This window comes from Rhinolophus sinicus, chromosome 9, assembly GCF_057876585.1.
Source record: "Rhinolophus sinicus isolate RSI-liver-muscle chromosome 9, RSI-T2T, whole genome shotgun sequence".
In the NCBI taxonomy this organism is placed as follows: domain Eukaryota; kingdom Metazoa; phylum Chordata; class Mammalia; order Chiroptera; family Rhinolophidae; genus Rhinolophus; species Rhinolophus sinicus.
In genome coordinates this window covers 17,776,741-17,800,432 of record NC_142509.1, presented here as the reverse complement: position 1 = coordinate 17,800,432, position 23,692 = coordinate 17,776,741, and the positions used below count along the sequence as shown (strand labels likewise).

At 54.2% G+C, this 23,692-nt stretch overlaps 2 protein-coding genes across 3 annotated transcripts in view; both read left to right on the top strand.

Moving 5' to 3' along the window:
• The first annotated feature begins 928 nt into the window (after nt 1-928).
• LOC109433699 (RIMS-binding protein 3A-like) lies at nt 929-8,203 on the top strand. Its single transcript, XM_019710162.3, has one exon. It carries the CDS (start codon nt 2,744-2,746, stop codon nt 7,703-7,705), a length of 4,962 nt encoding a protein of 1,653 aa, XP_019565721.3. The 5' UTR covers nt 929-2,743; the 3' UTR covers nt 7,706-8,203.
• A 12,126-nt stretch (nt 8,204-20,329) lies between these two features.
• Nucleotides 20,330-23,692, top strand: part of HIC2 (HIC ZBTB transcriptional repressor 2) — a 29,092-nt gene continuing 25,729 nt past the window's right edge. Inside the window, exon 1 of one of the 2 annotated variants that reach the window (XM_074321276.2) lies at nt 20,330-20,465. The gene's annotated coding sequence lies outside the window, so the exon portion shown is untranslated. Of the gene's footprint in view, nt 20,466-21,067; nt 21,264-23,692 lie in introns of those variants that run through there. The other variant, XM_074321275.2, reaches the window with a different exon arrangement.

Sequence of the window (23,692 nt, the reverse complement as noted above, 5' to 3'; positions counted from 1 at the left end):
GATGCAAATGGACAGGTATCAGACATCCATCCGCATTTCTCAGGAACCACTTGGTGCCTAGACAGGAAGGGCAGGGTGGAGCCAGATTTAAGTAGGATTCCTGAGCTCCTAACCCCACAGGTGGCCAGGTTGAGAGAAGCTCTGTGTGTGTGTGTGTGTGTGTGTGTGCGCACGCGCGCGCGTGAGCGCGCAGGTGTGTGTTTCATAGCTTGGGACCCCATCAACATCTCGGCTGAGGCCAGACTCTCATTCCTAGCCCAGGTTGAGGCCTCTGTCCAAGGCCGATGGGCAGCCTGGAGCCCGCGGCCCCAGCCCTTGCTTCCAGGTGGTGCCTGAATATGGGAGCTACACAGGCCAGGTGGCCAAGTTGGGCAGTGCCTTTCATGCCCTTTCTGCCTACCTGGCCCTGGCTCCCCACCCCTCCTTTCTGAGGAGGGACTTTTCACTTATACTTCCCCTCAGCCTACCCTGGGCAGCGACACAAATATGTATCAGACATGTCCCTGCTCCAAAAGGAGAGGTGCCAGGTGGGGCGATCAGGGATGTAGAGTCCGGGGGAGCCCAGGCCCAGCCTGAAGAGTCAGGGAAGGGTTACTGGAGGAGGAACTGCTAAGCTAAGGCCAAAGGACAAGACGGGTTAGTAACAGGTGAGTGGACAAAACCAGGGGTTTTGTGGGACCCACTAATGAGCCAGATCATCTTGAGCAGAACTCTTAATCCACTGGGGCTTGAGACTCCTCATCTATTAGATAATGTATGGCAAGCGCTTAGCATGGCACATAGTAGGTGCTTGGTTTGCAGTGGGCATGGCTATTTTTTTATTAGGCAATGTTGTCATCCCAGGCAAGGGAACCACACATGCAAAAAGACCCAGAGGCATTTGAGCCAGGTATATTCTTCAGACCCCTGGAAGAAGCTTGTGAGGGTCCAGACCAAGCCTTGGACGGGAAGATGAGAACTTACCCAGACTTTGGTGCACCTCCTACAGAACACCCATCCCTCAGCGGAGAGAATCTTGGTGTCCCTCCAACCGTGGGAGGCAGGTACTGCCAATATACTCATTGTGTAGAAGTTGGGAGAGGTGAAGTAACCAGCCATGGGTCACTCAGCCAAAAAGTGGCAGAGTCTAGATGGCAACTCGGGTCTCTGAGTTTTCCCACCTGCCATGAGGCATCCAAAGTGAGTCCAGAAAGCACAGAGAGTGCCTGTGTTTCCTCCATCATGGCAGCCCTGCCCGAATTCAGCCAAATCCCTGCCTTGCAGCCTCAGTTTCTCTAGCCACCAAAAGGGACAAGGATAAAAATTAGTGAGCTGCCAACCAGACACTTGCTCTGTTCTGGGCACTGTGTGTTCTCACGTCATCAAAACCTCACAAACAGAAGAAATGGATGCTCAGAGAGGTCAGGGAACTCTGGAAGGTCACACAGCCCAGAAAGGGGCTACATTATTGGCTCATTTTTACAGACGAGGACATGGAAGGGGCACACAAAGCTGAAGGACTGTTTGACTCCAGAGCTCCTCCAACCCTAACCGTCTAATCACGCTATCCTTTGGAGAGCCATGGAAAGTTCTCTAGTCTTGCTTTCTCCAGGGAGATGGCGTGGGGAACCAGATGGCCCATAGGGACCTCTGGCTTTACCTTTTGGAGAAGCAAGCAGCCCTGGGCACTCCTGGGCCAGACCAAAGGGCAGCTCCATTCTCTCACCTCCTTCCCTGACTCTCCAACTGGCCAGCACCCCACTCAGGGTTCTACTTGACCCTCTCTCCTTCTGCAGATGCAGAATGTGACTCTTCCTTGGGAGAAACACTGGGAAGGGGTCCTCACAGCTGCGACCCTGATATTGCGTAAATAGAGTCAGAATGCTGATGGACTCTAGAGGCAGAATTTTGCAGTGTTTAATCCTCACTTACCTACTTCTGGGCTGTGTGACCATGGAGATGCCTGTATCTCTCAGGGCATCCTTCCAGAATGATTGTAAAAATGAACCAAGAAAACACAAGTCAGGGCTTTGGTCCTTGAAGAAGCCCTGCTCAGGTACCATGTCCAGGATACAGCCTCCAAACTTCCCATCTATAAAAAGGGCATAGGAGGTTTAAATAGATAATGTATGCAAGTGCTTAGCACCACAGGAGTCTTTGGAAGGGTAGGCACAGTGAGGGTACAGGCACCAGAGTCACCCTGCCCTAGCTGGGGGCTGAGGGCCCACCCCCAAGTTTGGGCATATCTTGTTGTGGTTTTCAGCCACGTAGACCAAATACACCGCCTGAAATCATGGCAGGGCCAGGCTGGGTCTGCTTACACCCCATCTGTAATCTTGACCCATACAGGGAGCCCCTTTCTCCAGGCAGCGGAGCAGCCTGGCTTTCCACCCGCCGGTTGGCCTGAAAGGTATTGTACAGCGCATGGGAGAGTGCCTGCGGTGGGTCACAAGGGACATGGTGCCAAAAACAGGGAAAGCCCTGGGGCCAGAGAGTCCCTTAGGTGTCCTGGGAAGGACATGGGCTCGGTTGAGCAGGGGTGTCAAGAGCCCAGCCCAGTATAAGCAACCTGGAGAGGAGCGAGGGCTGGTGCACCCGCGACAGGAGGTGGGGGAACACGCCCAGAAGCGGAAGGGGCACGCGGAGACCCCCAGGAGCGCCGGAAGGGGCGCGCGGGGCGGTTGGTCTCCGCCCGGGCGGTGGCCGTTGCCGAGCGGCGGCCTGGGCCAGGCGAGGTCAGGCGTCTGGTCGGGCCGCGGCCGCCATGACCAAGGACTCGCCCAACCCTTCGGGTGGCAGCCGCGCGACACCCAAAAAGCTGGCTAATCCGGGGCCGGCGGCAGGGATACTGGAGGAGCAGAGGAGGGAGCTGGAGAAGCTGCGGGCCGAACTGGAGGCGGAGCGAGCACGCGGGCTGGCTGAGCGGCGGCGCTTCGCGGCCCAGGCACGCCAGCTGCGGGAGGCGGCCGAGCGGGAGCGGCAGCAGCTGGTTGACCATCTGCGCTCCAAGTGGGAAGCACAGCGCTGTCGGGAGCTGCGGCAGCTGCAGCAGGAGGTGCTGCGGGAGCGAGAGGCGGAGATCCGGCAGCTGCTGCGTTGGAAAGAGGCCGAGATGCGGCAGCTGCAGCAGCTGCTGCACCGCGAGCGCGACGGCGTGGTGCGCCAGGCCCGGGATCTGCAGCGCCAGCTGGCCGAGGAGCTGGTAAACCGCGGCTACTGCGGCCGCGCGGGGGCGCCCGAAGTCGCCGCCGCGCAGTGTCGCTGTCGCCTGCAGGAAGTGCTGACGCAACTTCGCTGGGAGACAGACGGCGAGCAAGCCTCACGCATCCGCCACCTGCAGGCGGCGCTCGATGTAGAGCGCCAGCTCTTCCTCAAGTACATCCTAGAGCACTTCCGCTGGCACCCCGCTTTGTCCCGCACCCCCGACTCTCAGGCTGTGCATTTTTCGGAAGAGCCGCACACTGAGACCCCCTGCGAGTCTCACCGACCCCAAAAGTCCGCCTGTCGACTCGAATCCTTTGACAGCCTGAACGCCCGCGTCCGCGTGCGCTCCCGCTCCCTTGACCTGGTGCCGGCGGCATGCTCCAACTCCCCAGACAGCCTGCTCCCCACGCGCGCCAGCTCCCTTGATTCCTTGGCACTAGCACCTTCCCACTCGCTCGACAGCACCCGGAGTCTCCCCAAAGCCCCGGAATCCGAGGAGCGAGCCTCCTCCTCTCCAGACACCTCCATCCTGGGCTCCCCGAGCCCCTCGCCGCCGCCGCCGCCGCCACCACCACCACCACCACCACCACCATCGGAGCACAGGGAACCTAGAGACCCGCCAGGAGAAGACTCCGGGAGCCAGCCCTGCGAGGCCCTGACCCTCTCGCCGCTGAGCCTGGACTACCACGAACTGGTGAAGCAGAACTCGGAACTGTCCGAGGCGTTGCAGGTGCTGGCGCGGCGTTGCACTGGCCTGCACGCAGAGAACATGCAGTTGAGGAGCGCAAGCTTCCCAGACAAGGTGGACGAGAAGGTGAAGCGGCTCAAGGTGAAGCACGCGGAGCTGACAGGCCTGGCGCGGCGCCTAGAGGACCGGGCCCGCAAACTGCAAGAAACCAACCTGCGGGCTGTGAGTGCGCCTGTGCCCGGCGAGAGTTGCGCTGACCTGGAGCTGTGCCAGGCCTTCGCCCGCCAGCGCGCTCGAGACTTGTCGGAGCAGGCGAGCGCGTTGTTGGCCAAGGACAAACAGATCGAAGAGCTGCAACAAGAGTGTCACTTGCTGCAGGCGCTCGTCGCCTCGGGCCTGGGCAGCTCCCCGCACTCTAGTGGGGGCGCGGCTAGCGCCCTGTGGCTCAATGTCAGCGACTTGGACCGGCTGCAGCGCGAGTCCCAGCTGGAGGTGCTGCGCCTGCAGAGGCAGTTGACTTTACAGCTGGCCATCCGCAGCGCCCCGGCGGAAGCTGGTGGCCAGAAACCCCCCGGCGAGGAGGCGCGGCGCCAGGTACAGGCGCTGGAGCGCGAGCTGGGCGCGCGGCGGCGCGAGTGCGAGGAGCTGGGCGCGCAGGCGGCGGAAGCGCGGCGGCGGGGCGAGAAGGCCCAGGAGCAGCTGCAGGCGGCGCTTCGCGAGGGCGCCTGGTTGGCCAAGGAGAACGCGCGGCTGCAGGCCCAGGCAAACTGGTCGCGGAAAGTGGCGGCGGAGAACAACGACGTGCGCGGGCAGCTGGGCCGCGCGTGTCAGGAGCGCGACGCGGCGGGCTTGCTGGCGGAGCAGCTGCTGCAGCAGGCGGCGCACGGGCAGGACAGGCAGCAACAGCTGCAGCATGACCTGCAGAAGGCCCTGCGTGATCTCCAGGCTGCCCAGGAGGAGAAGCGGGTGCTGCAGTGTCAGCCTGGTCACCCTCCCCTGGAATCCCGTAAGGCCCCCGAAGCCCCGGATTCCCAAGATAGGAGTAGCAGAAAGATCAAGTTCCAGCCAGGGCCTGAAGACCAAGCATTATCACAGATCTCCAGCAGAGAAAAACAGGAAAAGAAGGAAACCTCTCTGTCGGAGAGCCAAGTTTCCCTTGGGGAGCCAGTCAGTGACCCCCAAGTGCCAGACAGAGTCCCAGCTAGCCGACCTCTGGACTCCAGGCCCCAGGCCAAGGAAACCAGCTCCGAGTCAAACTCTTCCTCTGAGGTGGAGTCCATGTGGGTCACCGTACCATCTTGCTCTACTCTGGTCATAGACACGACCAGTGAAGAGGAGGATCTGGACCCCGACAGTGTGTCTTCCACCCTGGAAGTGGGTAACTCAGAGGCCCCTGCCATACCCAAGCTCAAGATCTTCCTGGTTCGATACAGCTACAACCCATTTGAGGGGCCCAACGAGCATCCTGAGAGTGAGCTGCCCCTCACTGCTGGAGATTACATATATATCTTTGGGGACATGGATGAGGACGGTTTCTATGAAGGGGAGCTGGAGGATGGCCGGCGGGGCCTGGTGCCCTCCAACCTGGTGGAGCAGATTCCAGACAATGACATCCTTGGTTGCCTGTCCCCCAAGTCCCCTGACCTTGGCCCCACTCGACTCCCAGCTGGTCAGGGCAAAGCTTTAAAGGAAGATTTTGGTCACAGCGTATTGCCTGGGAAAGCTCAGGGAGCTGTGCAAAGGAGGACATGCCAGATGGTGAGGGCAGTCTCCAAGACAGAAGTGGCAATACAGCTCTCAGATACCAAGACAGAAGACGGCTGGCTGGGCTCATTGCAGAGTGTGGAGGAACAGGGCTTCTCCAGACCACTTCTGGGAGACAGAGAGGTCCTTTGTGTGGCCCCCAAGCAACTACACTTGCAGAATGTTGCAGCTACATTGGCCGAGATCACCTGGGTCTACAGCAGCAGCAGCCACCCCCACATGGTGTACCTTAATGACCAGGAGCATGCCCTGACCCCAGCAGGTGTGAGCAGCTACATCTTCCACAACCTGCATCCCAATACACGGTACCAAGTGCAGGTGGAGGTGCGGCTGCCATGGGACTCGCTGCAGGTACTCTGGGAAACCAAGTCCTCCACCATCACCTTTGACACACCCGTGGCAGGACCCCCTGACCCTCCACTGGACGTGCTGGTGGAGCACCACACCTCACCAGGGCTTCTGGTAGTCAGCTGGCTCCCAGTGACCATCAATTCTGCTGGGTCCTCCAACGGAGTCCAGGTCACTGGCTATGCCGTGTATGCTGATGGGCTTAAGGTGGCAGAGGTCACTGATGCCACTGCTGGGAGCATCCTGTTGGAATCATCCCAGCTCCAGCTGCCCCTGATGTGCCAGAAGGTCTCGGTGAGAACCATGTCAATTTGTGGCGAGTCCCTGGACTCAGTCCCGGCTCAGATCCCTCATGACTGTTTTACCTGTCACCTATTGCCAGAGAACTCTCCTTTTAGCTACACCTGTGGTGACCCATCCCCCTCCAGAGTCACCTTACCCAAATGCCCTCAGAGACTGGCACTGGCTCCTCTAAGTGCCAAGGCCAGTCCCCACACCCCCAGAAACTGTGGGGAGCCCCAGGCCGAGTTCCTAGAAGCATTCCCTGAAGAACCCCCAAAGAGGTGCCCCCCAGTGCCCAATTTGAGTTCAGATGGAGAATGTCCAAGTGTAGGGGCTGGCAGCCAAGCCCAGGCATCCACAGAGGCCTGGGAGGTGTGCAGAAAGGAACTGTGCTTTCAGAAGAGTCTCCAGAAATATAAGCCACCTCTGCCTAGTGGTCAGTCTGGGGGAGAAAAAGACCACTACCAGCACATGGGCACCAGCCAAAGCTCTGCTTTGGGAGTTGTCCACCTGTCCCCTGAGTGTGGGCCCCAGAAAGAACCATGTCAGGAAAAGGCTGCCTTTGAGAAGATCCTTAGGCAAAAGCAAGATGCCCAAGTAGTCACCCCTCCCCAGCTGAGCGCCAGCCAACAATACGTGTCTGACTTCCATGACACTTTGCAGGAGGAGGAGGCAGTGTGCTTCTGTCCATGGGGCACAGGGAAGCAAGAGCAGAGAAGGGAGCTTAGGACCCAGGGCGGGCAAGGTCAGGCTCTGGGCGGCAAGAGAGAGGACCAGCTCCATGGACCCAGCTTGGCGCTTTGCCCAGCTCCATCCAGCAAAGTTATTAAGATGTCCAGGGGCAGCCCCCCACTGCTGGGGAGAGGCATGGACACTCCAGTTAGGGTCTTTGTGGCCCTCTTTGATTATGACCCCCTGACTATGTCTACCAACCCTGCGGTTGCAAAGGAGGAGTTAGCCTTCCAGAAAGGACAGTTGCTGAGAGTGTGGGGTTCTCAGGACCCACGTGGCTTCTACCATGGCGAATGCAATGGACAAGTGGGCAACATCCCTGGGCACCTGGTGGCTGAGGCAGAAGTGGGCATGGAGCAGACTAACAGGAAGTGGCATTTGCTGGCACAACGGCACATGCCTTCTATGGCCCACCTTGATGACTTTGGGGGGCTCACCAGCCCCCAGGGCTCCTTCCCCATGCCCCAAGGGAACCCCAGGAGGCCCCGACTGAGGACTCCAGCAACCATGATGGCAATTCTGGACTATGACCCCAAGGACGGGCAAGTAGGGGGCCTGGTGAAGAGCAAGCTGTCGCTGAAGTCAGGGGATGTAGTCAAAGTCTACGGGCCTGTGGATGAAAAGGGATTCTACTATGGGGAGTCAGGTGGCCACCGAGGCCTGGTCCCAGCCCATCTCCTGGATCACATGTCCTTCCAAGGAGAGTGAGCAAGGCTACTCGTGGGGGTAGTGGCCTCTGGCCGCCCATGCCCCACCAGAGGAGAAGCAAGCACTTGGACCCCTCCACAAGCACCCCTCCTCACCTTTGTGAACAACACTGTGTGAAACGGATGGCAGTCTTCAGGCTTCCCCTAACCTCTGAGAGCAACAGGGCTGAAGTCTGAACTGAGCCGTTTCCAAAAGAAAACAGGACAAGCAGCCCCTAGAATGACAGGCTGGTTCGGAGTTGTTGGTAACAGGTATTTGGAGAAGTGCCTTTTTGTGCTCAGTATGTATTTTCTTTAGGAGGTTATCATTAGTCATCCATTACCTTGTATGAGTCTCAAGAATAGCCTGCCTCTTAAAAAAAAGGTGACCAGAATGTTATTTTTCTATGTTCAACCCCTCATTAAAATATTGAAAAAAGAAAAAGAACATTTGAGAAGTGAAAGCACAACCAAGGGAAACATAAGCCTGCTTCTCTTCTCTCTCTTCTGTTCAGGGGACCCGCAAAGGCTGCAGACATGTTTTGCTAGCTGGGAGGGGGAGGGCACCCCCTTGCTCTTTAGGGGGTCGCAGCACAGGGTCTGCTGGCAGGGCTGCCAAACGGCCAGCTAAGAGCCAGGGCTACAGGACTCCCAAGGAATTCCCTGCCAGCGGGCTACGTGTTCCTTTGTGGAGGGTGGGGTCACTGTCTTCCAGCTGGAGATCCCTTTGCCTAGTGCTTTTTTGGGTGTATTTTGGCCATATTGACCCACATTGACCCCGTTTTACAGACGAGCCTCTGATGCTCAGAAGGCCCCCTAAGGTTCCACAGCTCCAGACCTGCTTCCTCCCGTGGTCTTCTGGGGCTCACCCTCTAGGAGAATGGGGATGAGGAGTGGTCTTCATCTTTCTCAGCTTCTGTTTGATGTCCCTTTGTTTCTCTAAATCCAACAATGCTGTCAGAGGAAGGCCATCACCTTCCTGAATGCAGGAGGAAATTACTGGAAGCATTCCTGCACGGACTTGGAACCACGAGCACGTTCTTCGGGGAGTTTGTGAATTGGGTCCAGAGGGTTCCACCACGTTCTGGAAATGCTGTCCCTGGGCTGAAGGTGGGAACAGGGAAGGTGCAGGCCCTGGGGATGTCTCAACTTGACACACTACTGTCTTACCCACAAAGAACACAGGAGCCAATGAGGCAGCTGTGGTGTGTACACACGCATTTACCACTCGGGAGCAGAAGGTAGCAGAGGGAGAGGAAACCTCCCCATCCACTGAGAGCCATGCTCATCCCCTCACGCTCACAACCACCCATTTTTACAGTGGGAACATAGGCTCAGAAGGCTCTGCGGCTGGCCCGAGGAGGCAACCCAGACCAGCTCACAACTTTTTTTAATTGTCATAAAATACATATAACATAGCATTGACCATCTCAACCATTTTTAAGTGAATACTTCAATAGTGTGAATACATTTACATTGTTGTGCAACCAATCTCCAGAACACTTTTCATCTTGTAAAACTGAAACTCTGTACCCATTAAATAACAACAACCATTCTCCTTGCTCTTCAACCCCTGTAACCTCTAATTTATTTTCTGTAGCTATGAGTTTGACTACTCTAGGGACCTCATGTAAGTGGAATCATGCAGTAAATTTGGCTTTTTATGTCTGACTTATCCACTTAGCATAATGTCCTCAAGTTTCATCCATGTTATAGTAAGTGTCAGAATTTCATCCTTTTTTTTTTTAAGGAGGGTGCAGCTCACAGTGGCCCATGCGGGGGTCGAACCGGCAAACTTGGTGTTGTTAGCACCACGATCTAACCAACTGAGCTAACCGGCCACCCTGAGAATTTCATTTTTTTAAAGGCTAAATAATATTCCATTGTATGGACATACCGAATTTTGTTTATCCATTCATCAATCAATGAACACTTGGGTTGCTTCTACTTTTTTGGCTGTTGTGAATAATGCTGCTAGGAACATGCGTGTGCAAGTATTTCTTCCCATCTTTCACAGTTTTTCAAACCATCAGATCCCTGTGAACTCACAACCCAAAATAGAACCTGAGGACCATGAGCAATAGCAAAACTGCTCCTGCAGGAGAGCCTGGCCCCTCTCAACTCCTGGGCACTGGGTTGGAGGTCGTGGTGCCCTCGGGCTTAGAGGTGGGGATAAATATGGTTCCCGCACACAGGAAGAGCAACAACAATTTAGCAAGAGAATAGAAACTTTAATCCATGCGTTTTCAAAACTGAATACAATAACACCATAAGAACCACAAATGCAATCCAACAGGGATTATGCTAGCCACATTGTTCCACCACTTTTAATTTAACTTCACATCCATCCCTGACCATCAGCTAAGACTGCTCGTTTTTTCCAACAGCTGCGGGATAGTCTATGGCTATGAAGTATCACTCCCATCCTTCACTCCAGCCCCCACCCTGCTTTATTTTTCTCTCTAGCCCTCGTCCACACCTGGTATGTTACCTAAGGTTTTTCTTTTTCCTTTTTTCCCCTTTCTTCTTCCTCCACCTCCCCACGCTGGTTCAAGCCGTTGTTTCTTAGTCTAGCTGTGTAGGACACAGCTCCCTGGCCCATGATGGTGTTAGGAGCCTTGCGCTCCCCCACAGCTGAGACAGCCGGTCGCTGGTCCTCGGTCGGCCGCTCACAGCAGCTCTTGTCAGCTCTCACCAGCTGCCGGCCGCTCACGATGGCTGCCTGCCGCTCATGGCAGCACATGGTAGCACACGGCAGCACACAGCAGCCCACAATGGTTGCCAGCCATTCACGCTGACTGCTGGGCACTCATGGTGGCCACCGGCCGCTCATGGCAGCACATGGTAGCCCACAGCAGCATTCAGCAGCCCATGGCAGCTCACGCTGACCTCTGGCTGCTCATGGCAGTCCAGCTCCAGGGAGAGCTGTTTTCAGCTCACTGGCCCATGTGGGAATTGAATCTGAGACCTTGGCGTTAGGAGCACGGCGCTCCAACTACCTGAGCCACTGGGCTGGCCCCTTACCTATGGTTTTTCTGTTGTTTGTGTTCTACCCCCACAGCTATCCCTCTGCCAGAATGTAAGCCCTCCAAAGAAGGGAACTCTTTGGCTTCTTCATTGCCCGGCACATAGTAGGTCCTCAATAAATGTATGCTGACTGAAGGGACTACAAGTTTTTGACCATCCCCTGTATGTGGCCCCTGTGCTGGACCCCAGACACTGGCCTGCACTCCAGGCATTTACACCATGTACTGGGCTGTTTCACCCACTAGAATCCTGTGCAACAGAGAAAGGCTTTGCTAATTCTGACTATGGGCACTGGGGCAGGTGACCATGGGCACCTGGGCAGTAGGAACAGCAGAAGCAAAGGCCCCGAGCATGAGAATAATGAGTGATTGCACATTTTGGGAAACTCGGGGAGCAGTGGCACAGGAAGAAAGAAAGGGACTGGGGATAGTTGCCCACCAGCTGGTAGGGTCCCTTTCTGGAAGGGTTTCAAAGTGCGTGCCCTGGAGCTTCCTCATGTTGCCACTAGGGAGCAGCCTGGGTGCACTGAGGGCTGCTCTCCAGGGACTGCACCTCGGGAGAGCCAGATCAGCTTGGTCCCACACTTGCCTGCTCAGATCCCGAGCCCCAATTCCATGGTGAGCAGGAAATGTCTCTTTGACTCCGCAGGCCTGGGATTCAGGCCCCATCCAGCCCTGTTTTTCTCCCTCCCCTCTCCCCAAAGCACCTTGGGGAACCCTCCCCCCCCAACCATATACCCATAAGGGACATTTTTTTAGGGGAATGGGAACCAGTATCTGGCTTGGCGAGTCTGAAACCCAGTCACAGGAAAGCCTCCCTCTTCACGCTTCTTACAGATCCACGCCTGCAAATCCTATTTCCCCCAAGGCCACGGGAGGTTTTGGTGAACGAATAAAGAAGCTCAAGGCCTGGTGGCCTGTGGGAAACAGAGCCACTGAATGAGTGGTGGAGTAGTGGTACTTTGGAACCCAGCCAACTGGGTCCAAGCCCTGGCCTGTCAGCTGAGAGGCCTCTTTCCTCATCTATGGTGGGGCTGGGTGTGGGGGTGTGTGTTTTGAGCAGATCTGGTGTGCAGAGAGCACTTGGCCCAGGGGCAGGACCCAAAGGAGGGCTAAGAAAGCTGGGGAGGGCACAGGAGGCAGGAGTCCAGGGCAGGGGCTGATGGTTCTGGGTCCAGTCTGCCTCTCCCAAGGGGTCTGAGAACAGGAAGACTTTGATCACAGGCAGGGGGAGGCCACGCAGGTCTAGTGAGGTGGGCTGGCTGGGAAGGAGTGAATGCCTGGTCATTGCCTGCACTGGGCTCCTCCCCAACTGACCAGATTACCTGGAGCCTGGAGGCCCAAAGCCTGTCCGGGCCTGCCCAGGAGGGGACTGAGGGATGGGCAGCCCAGCTGGCCAGAGGGCAGAGGAGCCTACAGAGTGGTCAAAGAAGAAGCAGAGAGTTCTGGAGTGAGCGTCACTGAGCCTGACCTGGCACTGTCCACTTCTGCCCAGGGGACTCTGGTCAGGGCAGGTCTCAGCACCTCACCAGCCCTCCGCTAATAGAGAAGAGGCTTTCAGTCATTTCTCATCATTTCCGGCTCTCACTCTCCACATGTAGGATGGGTTAGTCAGTTTTGCAAACCAAGACCCTGAGACCCTGTGGCAGGAGCAAAAGCAGCTACCACAAAAGTACGTAGCATGAAGATGGCCAAGTGGCTCTTTCCAGCCTTTCCCATGGCCTATCCTGCCAGAGCACCCCAAGACTAGACTATCTGTCCCCCTTTACCTCTGTATTTTTAAAACGTAAGGTTACCTGATCAATTTCAGAGTCATTATATGAAATCTGCGTTCACAAGAACACAACATGTAAGACACAATTTAGCAAGAGAATAGAAAAAGCTCAGATTCCATCTTTTGGTCACACCTCCTCTCCCTGTCTCAGCCCCATAGAGGTCAGATTTGGAGGATGGGTAGGGGCGTATGAGAGGTCATGGGTTCCACGTAAGGTAGAACATGCTGAGTCAACTCCAGGCTTGTGAAACCAAGCAAATTGCCGGGGGGAGCTGACCCTAAGAACCTGGACATGAAGTGTTCCTAGGGTTCCCCAGTTGTACCACTGACACCCCAGCTTGCCCTCACAGTTCCAGCCAGCCTCTGGGCTGTCCCTGTGCCTGGCGTTTAGGGTCTGCAATGGGTCTGTTCTGGGCTGTGATGCCCTATATTCAGAGGTTCCCTCTCTCAAAAACCTTAGCCTCTGTTATCTGTCTATAGGTGTGTATACCCTGCTGTGCCCCCAAAACTCCAGGGAAATGCCCTTTAAATCCTTCAATAACTAATCACCTGACTGGCTGCGCCCACTTGGCTGGACCTCCAGGACATGGACTTCAGCCTGGGGGACCCCATTGGCCACACCCCCTTGGTTAAGGTCTTTGGCTGGAGGGTGCCCCCTGGGAGGTCGGCCCCTCCTGCTCAGTCCAAGAGTGGGGTAGGAGCTGGATCTGAATCCTGGACCACCCATTTTCTGGTTGGGTGACCTCAGGCAGTTCCTTGACTCAGCCTCAATTTCTTCCCTAAAATTGGCCTTCCGGCTGCCCTGCCCCTTCAGCCAGCTCACTCCAAGGTGTCCTTCAAAAATGCCCTCCTTCCTATCTTGGGCAGCCCTCCCCATCCCGCCCTGCCCTCACTGGATTTAGCTGCTCCTCCCATGTACATGGACAGCCCCCAGGCATAATCCCCGTGCCCTGGAATTACTCATTTACTCTGCTGCCTCTGTCTCCCAACAGAGTGGGTCTTACTCCACGTTGCACACTCAGTGCAGGCCCTGGTGTGGACCTGGTGTGGAGCAGGCCTCAGGGTTTGTGTGCTGGCATGTTCGTTTCTAACTTAGGAAAGGCACCGACTGGCTTGTGACTGAGATGCCCAAGAAAGGGTTGGCCTGGGGCTCTAGCTGGCTGCCTTTCCCACTAAGAACTGACCTTTGCAAGCCCTCACCATGTGCCTTAGCTCACGTACTGCCCACGTACTGCCCATGGCAACCCTACCCAGATGGTGTAATTATTTCCCCCTTGTACAGATGGAGAAACTCAGGCTCACAGAGGGGAGGTCATTCATCAAGGTTGTTCAGTGAGTTGGTGGCAGAGCCTGGGTCTGAACCCAGGTGTGTCCCTTTGCCCCTTGCCCTTATCTGAAGGATTCCAGCCTGGGGGCAGGGCCTGGGTCTAGGGAGGAGGCCAGAGGGAGGGAGAGTCAGGAATTCAAATTGAGAGAGCTGGTAGGTGGAGGGCGGGCTGGAGGCACTGGGAGTGGCCAGCAGTTAGGGCTTGGGCAACAGGGTGCTCTGTGGAGCTACACTGCGTGGAGGGGGGGCCATGGGACAAGTACAGACCTGCTGAGTCAGAGATGCCCCAGGGTCTTCAGGACAGGCACCTGGAAGGTGGCCCTGGGCTGGGGCCAGTGAAATCACCCCAGGTTGGTAGGCCAAGGGGTTGAATTTGGTGCTGAGGCTTCACCCCAAGACCATTGGGATTTAAGGAGAAAGAGGCCTCAGAGAGGGCAGGGGGCCACCTCTTCTAGAAGGAGGGAGTGGTCAACCTCCACAAGGTCAAGAAAGATAAGGGCAGCTGGGCCCAGCCTCCCTCGTGACTGTGACCAGAGAGGATTCTGTCCCAGTCCAGGGGCTTGCTGGTGTCCTGGTCATGAGGCAGCTGGCCCTTTCCCCCATTGCCCTAGGAAGCCCCGCTGGGCCCTGGTGAGGGGGAAAGGCTCCCAAAAGAAAACTGGAAAGCTGGAATTTGGAAAATCCAAGGCCGCACAGGGGCCATTCCCACTCTCTGGCTATAGGAGCAGAGCCCCCAGGAGGTTCTCCATGTCCCAGGACCCTGTGGCCCAACCGGAAATGAGGGGTCTGCAGATATGGCTATCAGCCCCATTTAGTAGGTAGGAAAACTAAGGCTGACAGAGGTCAGTTCTGGAGCAGCTGACTGGTCAGGGGCACAGCCAGGATGTAGATCCAGGGATCTCTCCATGGCTTCCCCCGGAAACAGTCCTGCCAGCCAACATCTCCAGTCCGCCCATCTCAGAGCCATGGCTGGACCCCCTCCTTTATCCATTCATTCACCTGGGCCAGGTGCTGTTCAGGTGCGGGGGCCATAGCATCCTGCAGACAGACCCCAGAACAGACCTTGACAGTGTGACAATGGAGGCAACTAGGAAACCAAAGGGCAGTTTGGGGGTTGACCAGGAGCAGGGGGCCCAGGGCCTGAGGGAGTTTTCCACCAAGCAGGTGGTAGGCAAAGCTTCCCAAGAAAGGCAGGACTCGTTAAGACTTTTATTTTTCTTTATTTCATAATTGTTTTTCTAAAAAATAGCAAAAGTGATACATAGACATAACTCCAATCATATAAGAGTAGCTGAGTTAAGTATGAAGTGTAGTTTCTCACCTCTCCTCCGTGCCCCTCTTCCTGCCCCAGCTTTCTGTAGGAATATATAAGCATATATAGGAATGGAAGCAGGTATTTAATTTCTAAAAACCATGAGTGTAATTACATTGTCCACGCTTTTCTGCATCTCGCTTCTTGCACTTAGCAGAACCTCTTGGTCTACTTAGTAAACCTTTCACTCTTTGCCCGTCTGCCTGGTGTTCGGGCCTCCACCTTCAGCGGGCTTTCCCAAGGCCTTCCCTGGGTTACCGGTGGACTGGGTTCCTCCACACGCCCTTAACGCTGGCCTGGGCTGAGAGTGCTCCCTGCTCTAGGCTCCCATCATATCCACGGTCCCATGGGCATGGCACCTGCTGTGCCAGCCGCCTCTGGATGCCTCAAAAAGCCTTCACTCCCTTCAGGCACTTACACACGGTGCTCCCCTCATTGGTCTCATCCTGCCTCCCCCTCGAGTTTGGCCTTCAGGTCTCACCTATGAATTCATGCGTACACCAACTCGTTATTGACCACATAGGTACTCAGCCAGGTCCCAGACAGTGGCTGCAGCGGTGAACAGTGAATGATTGATCACGGCTCTCACAGAGCTCATGTTTTAGTGAGGGCTAGATGTGAGCAAGGAAGCATGTACATCAATAAGGCATGCTGCAAGGACTGGGAGGGGAACAGGAAGAGAGGCCTGAGAGTGAAAGGCGGCTGTTTTAGAAAGAGCAGTCAGAGAAAATCACACCAGGAATGATATTGGAGCTGACACTGAAGAATGGCATGTCAGGCAGAGGGTACAGCATGGGCAAAGCAAGCCCCTTCCTTGACCCCACACACAGGGCCGTCAGTTCCCACTATGACCCTGAAAAGCAGACTGCACCTCTCCCTGCCCAGCTCCAGCCCCTGTAAGTATTCATTCCCTCATCTCTCCCCTTGACTCTAGGGGCCAGGGACTGTCACTGAGCTCCTCACTAGCCCGGGGCCCACCTCATTGTCTTGGGAGTCAGCAAATGTTGATTGAATGACAATGGAATGTGTGTCTTCTCTTGGGCTCAGGGTGCCTGGCTTTGCCTGGGGCTGTGGGATGGCAAAGTGAGGGGAGGTGGGTGCTGAGGGAGGGAGGCCTGTCACATGGCACAGCCTTTACTCTAGGGAAGATGCATATTGGGGTTTTTTTTTTCTTTAGATGACGTGTCGTTTTAAGAGGTTGCACTGAGCTCTTGCTTGTCAGAGGGGTCCGGATCGGAGCTTAGCTGTGTGACCTTGGGCAGGTGACCTCAACTTTGAACCTCAGTTTTCTCATCTATAAAACAAGGTACTAGTAGTAACAGCACCCCTCTCCTACGTGGTGATGAGGAACAGCAGGCCCATGTGTGTAAAGCACTTTGGTCACAGGTAGAATGAGGACTCAATGTTGGGAGACAATATCAGCAACCAGAATTTGGGTGCGGCTGTTGCTCTTGCAAGAGAGATTCGGCTTCCCAGTTGAGCGACCTGAAAGCCGAGTTTTTGCAGTGCCACTCTAACTCCTGTGTGTACCACCCACATTGCATTCCCCATGACAAGGAATGAGTGCACTCTACATGGCTTGGGAAGCAGCAGGTGGGGTGCATTGTGGCAGGAAAGCAGTGGGGGTTGGGAGGACATTCATTCATCCACTTGACTTTTAACTGAGCACCTATTTAGTGTCAGTCATCAGCTGGGTACTGGGTCTTCAAGAATGATGCAGCAGTATCAGGACTGTGTCAGGGTGAACAGCTTAGGATCAGGGGAGACTTCCTGAAGCAGACGATGTCTGAGCAGAGTACGAGTTCACCAGGTAGAGGCTGGGAGAAGGAGAAAGGGTGGTCCAGGTAGGAGTCCTGGATGCTAATGTCTAGAAGTGGGAGGAGAAATCGTGGCAGGTACAAGAACAGAGAGTTTGCCGATGTGGCTTAAGCTTGGGATGGTGAGGTGTGCTGTTATATGGGACATACTTAAACTAAAATATTATTAGTGTTTATCTGAAATTCAAATTGAACTGGACATCCTGTATCTTTTATGTGTTAAATCTGGCTGTCATGTTAAAAAGCTGTGATTTACCCTTTTGGGATAATTTGTGTGTGTGTGTGTGTGTGTGTGTGTGTGTGTGTGTGTGTATATATATATATATATATATTTGTTTTGAGAAAAGATGATGGTAAAAGTAATAGATTAGCGCTATTGTCCTTGCTTAATTCATCCTACATGACATAACAATCATAGTTACTTTACCCAGGGCTTGTCAGAGCCTGATTCTGTTCTCCACCTGCCTAGTAGCCTCATCTCATTCAATCCTCCCAAGAGCCCCATGGGGAGGTGCCATTATTATTCCCAAATGACAAATGAACAAAGATGATCAGAAAGGGTAGGTCCCATCGTAGGCACAGAGAATCCAGAGGGAGTTGGAATGCAAAAACCCAGTCCTACTTGGTTTTCCTATCTCCACCGCTGTGTGGGTTTATATATCCATATTTACCTTGTACTCGAATATAGTTTTATTGGGTTGCTGTCAGTGAGAACAAAATTTGGAATCTGCTATTTTCATGTAATATTATATCAAGAACTTTTCCCCAAGTTTTAAAATTTAAGTGCTATGTAAAACTGCACTAGAAGCAGAGGACTAACCAAGCTTGGATTTTATCGCGTGCTTTCAGGAAATGGGCTTGGGGGTGGGTACTGGAGGTGAGAAGACTGCTCACGCAGAAATGTTGAGAGTCTATTAGAAATGGACGAAAGAAAGAAGGAAAGAAAGAAAGAAAGAAAGAAAGAAAGAAAGAAAGAAAGAAAGAAAGAAAGAAAGAAAGAAACTAGAAATCTTTTTTTCCCGATTTCGAAAGGAATATGTACTACGTATATAGAACTTAGAAGGTTTGGGAAAGTTAAAGAAGCAGAAAAAATAAAAACTCACCTGCAACATATGAATTGCTATACCTTCTTGGGGAAGTAGACCTGGAAGGACCTGTTAAAATGGAAAATGTCTGCATATCATTCAGCCCATAGATTTTACTGCTAGTAAATAATTCTGCACAAGTAAAGGCAGGGGTATGGAAAGATATAATGGACCTAAAAATAATTTTAATAGCACCAAACTATAAATAACCTGACTATCCATAATTAAAGAGAGTGTTTATGGAAACCCTGTACTCTGGAATCTGTCAGCTATTAAAAAGAATGAATTATGGACAGGAACTAGAAAGATGTCTGTGATAGGTTCTTAGGGGACAAAGAGCAACTCTAGTGTAAGTCCTATAGTGATTTACAGGTTATATATTTTTATAGTTGCAAAAAAGTAAGATCTTTTTTTGTAAAATGTGAACAGACATATGTTGATGTGAGAGAAGGAAGTGAAGATACAGGTCAAACTGTTCATGTTACTTCAGGGACAGATGGAATTCTGGGAGGGAGGGGAATTAGTAACTTTTAAAAAGTGTATTCCAGTATAAGCAGAATTGTTCTAATTAGAAGTGTTACTTCTGGAGGGGAGACAAAGTAGGTAAAGGGGGTCAAATGTGTAGTAATGGAAGGAAATGACTTCAGGTGGTGAGTATGAAATAGCGTACACAGATGTCAAATTATAATGTTGTGCACCTGAAATTACATAATCTTATTGACCAATGTTACCCCAATAAATTTAATTTAAAAAAGAAACGTTACTTTTGTAGTAAAACACATACTAAAATATACATGTGTATTAAAAAAAAATCCCAACCCCTAGAGAAAACCTCTGTAAATATTTTGATGTATTTTCATTTGCTTCCCCATAGATCAATATTTTGCATGCATCTGTTACATACAATTTTGCACTTTGCTTTTTTCACCTTTTCTTTCTTTTTTTAAAAATTTATTGGGGTGACAATTGTTAGTAAAATTACATGGATTTCAGGTGTACAATTCTGTATGAATCTGTATGACATCATCTATAAATCCCATTGTGTGTTCACCACCCAGAGTCAGTTCTCCTTCCATCACATATATTTGATCCTTTTCCCCTTATTTTCACATTTCCAGATCATAAAATATCCTTATACACATCATTTGTTGTGGCTGCTTAACAGTCCGTCATGTGGACTATTTAACCAATCCCCTAGTGTCAGACTTTCACTTTGTGTGTGATTTTTTTTCATTATGAATGACACTTGGGAAAAAATGATTATACATTCATTTTCAAATGTAAATGGAACAAGTGACTATTGAATGCCTATGAAGTCTTTCTCAGGTGTGCTCTTGGCACTGGAATTTCAAACTCATGGTCTGGTTAGAGAAATAGATAATTGAGCACATGGTCTGCAAATGTGATTAATTTCTTTAGAAGAGAATCCTGCAAGATGAATTAGTACTGGTCCAAGGGAGTATGAAAATTAAAAAAAAAAAAAAAAAGATTATTATTTTTGGCTCATACTGCTAAATTCACGTTCAGGAATTTTGAGGCATATATACTTCCAACAGTATATGAGGGTAATTACCCATTAGATCAGACCCTGCTCCTGTTTGAAGGTTATCATTTGAAATTGATTTCTAATTTGGTAAAAACTGAAAAACTGGCATCTTGTAGTTTTAATTTGCAGGTCTTTGATTAGTAGAGCATTAACATTTTCCTAGTAGCGTCTTCAAATAGTGAGTCCTCTGCAGAGCTCTATTGGAGGAATATTCCTTCACTTCTTCACAGATATTTGATATCTCCTTTTTCATGGATGTTGGATATTTTTTCATTTATTATGTTCTTACCATTTCCAGGATCTGTTCCTAGGCTTTCTATTCTGTTTCTTGGTCTGCACAGCACTGAATTGACTACAGTAGCTTTACAATTTGCTTTAATTAATATGCTAGGGCAAGTCCACTCTCATTCCTTTTTTTGGTTCCCAAGGGTGGAAACCATAGCTGTTTTTGGCTATCTATTCTTCCAGGTGAACTTAGAATTTTGTTGTCTGAGAAATGTCCTGTTAGAATTACATTAAACATATATTAATTTGGAAAAAAGAGTCACAAAATCAGCCTTCCTGAAGGAATATTGGTTTTCAATCTTGACTAGTGCTAGCGCACGACCTCTCTACATGGCAAATCTGGGTTCCTCTCAGACTTTGACAGTGGTGTATTCCTTTGTTTGCTGTTCTAAGTGGAGAGAGGTCCATTAAGTAACTCCCTAGAGAAGTGGCCACGGCTCAAAGCCAGCTCCGGTCCCCCATCAGGCCATCTTAAGGACGGCTACGAGCTTGGATCCAGGCGGGCCAGCTTAGGCGCGTCGCTTGACCCCAGGGGCCTTCGAGGGGCTGCGGTCACCGGAAGGGGCTGGCTGAGCACGGCGTGATCTCGACCTCTGCGCCCTCTGAGCAGGTAAGGCTGGTCCAAGGATCTGTGGGCACGGGGCCCCGAGGGATCGCTGGGGTCAGGGGTAGGGGGCTACTCTTTCCTCCGGCTCCAAACAGCGCAGGTCTCCCCGGGAGCCCAGACCACTCAGCTTGCAGTCCCTTGGGGCTGCGCCTTTGGCTGTGGGATCCCTGCGGGGGGCACGCAGCAGGAGTTAAGTGTCCTGGAGGTGGGCGCAGGCCGCTAGGGGTCCCTGATGCGGGGTGCTTCAAGGGGTCAGGGTCAGGCTCAAGGGAGTCAGCTCTCAGTGTGGGGGCTGGGCGTAGGCCTGTGTGGGGGGGTCAGAGGCCCCTTCCCTGGGGTGTGCGGTCCGGGTGTTTCGGGGACGAAGTCGCAGTGAGGTCTTCGCAACTGGGGTCCGGGTCCCACGCGGCGCCCAAGGTCGGGGTCCCCGGCTCCTCCCGCGCGCCCCTCCCCCACGGCGTCGTTTCGCGGCCGCCGGCCCCGCCCAGAGCTCGGACCGCTCACCCGCCGGCCCCGCCCCCTCAGGCTCCGCCCACGATCGGACCCCGCCCCCGTCCCTCTGCTCGCCCATTCAGTTGTGGGTCAGGGGTGAGCGGGCGGCGCCTACGTCACAAGCTTCCAAGATGGCGCCGGGCGGGCGGCTGTGAGCGGCGCTCGGGGCGCGCTGGGCGGGGAGCCGAGCCGGGCCGGCGGCGGGAGGACGGGGCGGGCGCGGGCGGCGCGAGCCGGGCGCCGAGGACGAGGAGCTGCGGGCAGGACCGGCCGGCCGGCGGACGGAGCGCCGCCGCCGACGCACACGAGGTCAGGGACCGTCAGGGGTGGCGGGGGGCGCGGGCGGGGGCTCCGGGCGGGCGCGCCCCCGTGGAGAGGGGCGTGGGCGAGCGCGCGTCCGGCCGACGTGGGGCTGCGCGCGTGGGAGGGGCGCGCGTGTCCGCTGGGCCTGGGCGGGGCACAAGCGGGACCCCCGGCCGGCCCCTGGCAGCCCGGGCTTTGTGGTCCCCGTGCCCGACGGGGCGCGGGCGCCTGGGGACCCCGGGCACAAAGCTCCTGGGGCCGCGCCAGGCCGGGACGCGGGTCTGCTGAGCGGGGGTCGGCGGGCGAGCGGGCGCCGGCTCTTTGTGCCTTTTCATTAGCAATCTAATCCGAACAGCGTCGGGCGAGCTGCGCTGCCTGACAGGCGGGCGGGCTTCCATTATGCAAACGGCCCTGCGCCAGCAGCCTCCCCTCACATGGGGATTTTGCTATTTACAGAACTGCGGCCCTGCACGGTCTGAGGTCCCCTTCCCTTGCCCTCTCACCACAGGAAGACCGGCCTGGGCAGGGACAGGCCTGGAGGGGCCGCTCCCAGAGCGCCAGGCCCTGCGGCTGGTGGGCTCGCTGCCCTGCCCCCAGACCTCTCCTGTAGGCAGCCGCTTGGCAGGAAGAGAGATGGGCTTGGGGGAGGGGGTCGGCTGGCAGAAGGCGGGGACCGGCTGGCAGAGGGAGGGGGCTGAAGGGCCCCAGCTTGTCACTTTCTGTTTATCTACCAAGATGGTTCATATTCACACAGGCCTAGCTAGTGGGGGGGGGGAAGTGGGGGGGATGCCTCTCCCTGGGGGGCAGTGACTTATGGAGAGGAGGGAACAAGGCCAGATAAAGCTCCCAGCGGCCCCACCCAGAACAGCGTTGGACTGCTTGGGGAAGGGGGCCCAGTGCTGATCGGGATGGTCTGGAATGGTTTTGAAGTTATTTATCCATGTCCTCTCCAATCCCCTCCACCTCCAGTGTCTTTTCTAGTTGGAGTTGCCAAGTACATCTGGAAAGCTAGGTTCCCGCCCCCCCCAAACAGCAGGAGGGGTGTAACTCTGGGAGGCCACCCCTCTGACATGTGGTGGGGGGGAGGGGCAGAGCCTTGCCCATAGGAATCCTGTGGCAGGGGGTTGTTGACTGATGTGGGGATTGCTGTGCCTCTTGTACTGGGGGGAGGGGGGAGCTGGCAGGTAGTGGAGGGGCCTCCAGAGCCTCTAGGCTGATCTTGGGGGCTCTTCTCCAGGGGTCCTGGATGGAGGGATGGAGTTGGGTCACCCAAACTCAGGACCTTTCTGGAGCTAGCATTTATTGCTTCCTGGCTTCTGGCTTTACTTCTTCCTTTCCATTCCCATCTGCCAGCGTCTGGACTCCCTGGGTCTTTCAGCAGACATTTTCAGGAGCACAGGCCATGTGGCCGGTCTGTAGCCCAGGCGCAAGGAGAGGGTGTATGCTCAGCAGAACAGGGTTGTTGGAGTGGTCTGAAAAAAAGCAGATGGGCCGGCCTCACGCTGGCCTCTAGAGACAAAGCTGTGTGGTGAGATTGCTGGTTTAGCGGGCTCTTAGCACTGGGACGGGATTGGGGGCCTGTGGATGGGAGGCTGATACTTGGGGGCTGAACTGAGTCCTTTGGCCCTGGAGTAGGTCACCCTGCCTTCGAGTGCAATTGGGCTTATTAAAATGTTTATACCATGGGCAGGCTGTAGACTGGGAAGGCTGAGGGGAGGCTCCCCACCTGCCTGCCTACCCTGGGGTCAGAGCTCCCAGGTTGGTCTGCTTTCCTTTGGCTCCTGGCTTCCTGCTAGCCAGTGTTGGGGTGTCACTGAGTGCCTATTGCCTGGCTTCTCTGGCTTTTTGACCAGACTGCTGGTTTGTGCCCAGAATTTCTCCCTGCAGTGTTTCCCTGCCAGTTGTTGGGACTTGTTAGATTAGTCACTCGGCTTTTACAAGCGATTCCTGAAAAGAAAAATCTCCCTCTGGTTGTTGGCTCTGGGTAGAGGAAGAAGCAGCCCAAGGGAGCCCGGCTTTTAATTAAAGCAAAACTAAAATGTTTGCTGTGATTGTTGGAAGTAGGAGGAGGAGGCACAGGTGGGGCAGAGGTGATGCGTCCTGTCCTGCTGCTTGGTACCTGCTCTGGGGACAGGTAGGCACGATCCCGTCCTCGCTCCCTGGTCTTGGCCAGCAGCCCAGGCTTCTCCACAAGCTGCAGTCCTGGATTAATCCTCACGTAGTGTTTTCTTTCCATAGATCAGATTTCTCATTTTGTTAATAAGCACAGCCTCTGATCCACTTGAAGTCAGCTGTTGTGGACCCGGAGCAACAGGGTTTTGCATTATTGAGCTGACAGGCCTGCTGCCTTCCCAGAGTCCTTATTGTCTGCCAGGGTCAGATCTGGGGGTTGGGACAGTGCCTTTTAATTAGCAGCTAGCCCCCAGAGAAGGGCT

What these genes read in the sequence shown, in the direction of transcription:
- LOC109433699 (XM_019710162.3), top strand. Translation starts at nt 2,744, where the DNA reads ATGACCAAGGACTCGCCCAACCCTTCGGGTGGCAGCCGCGCGACACCC.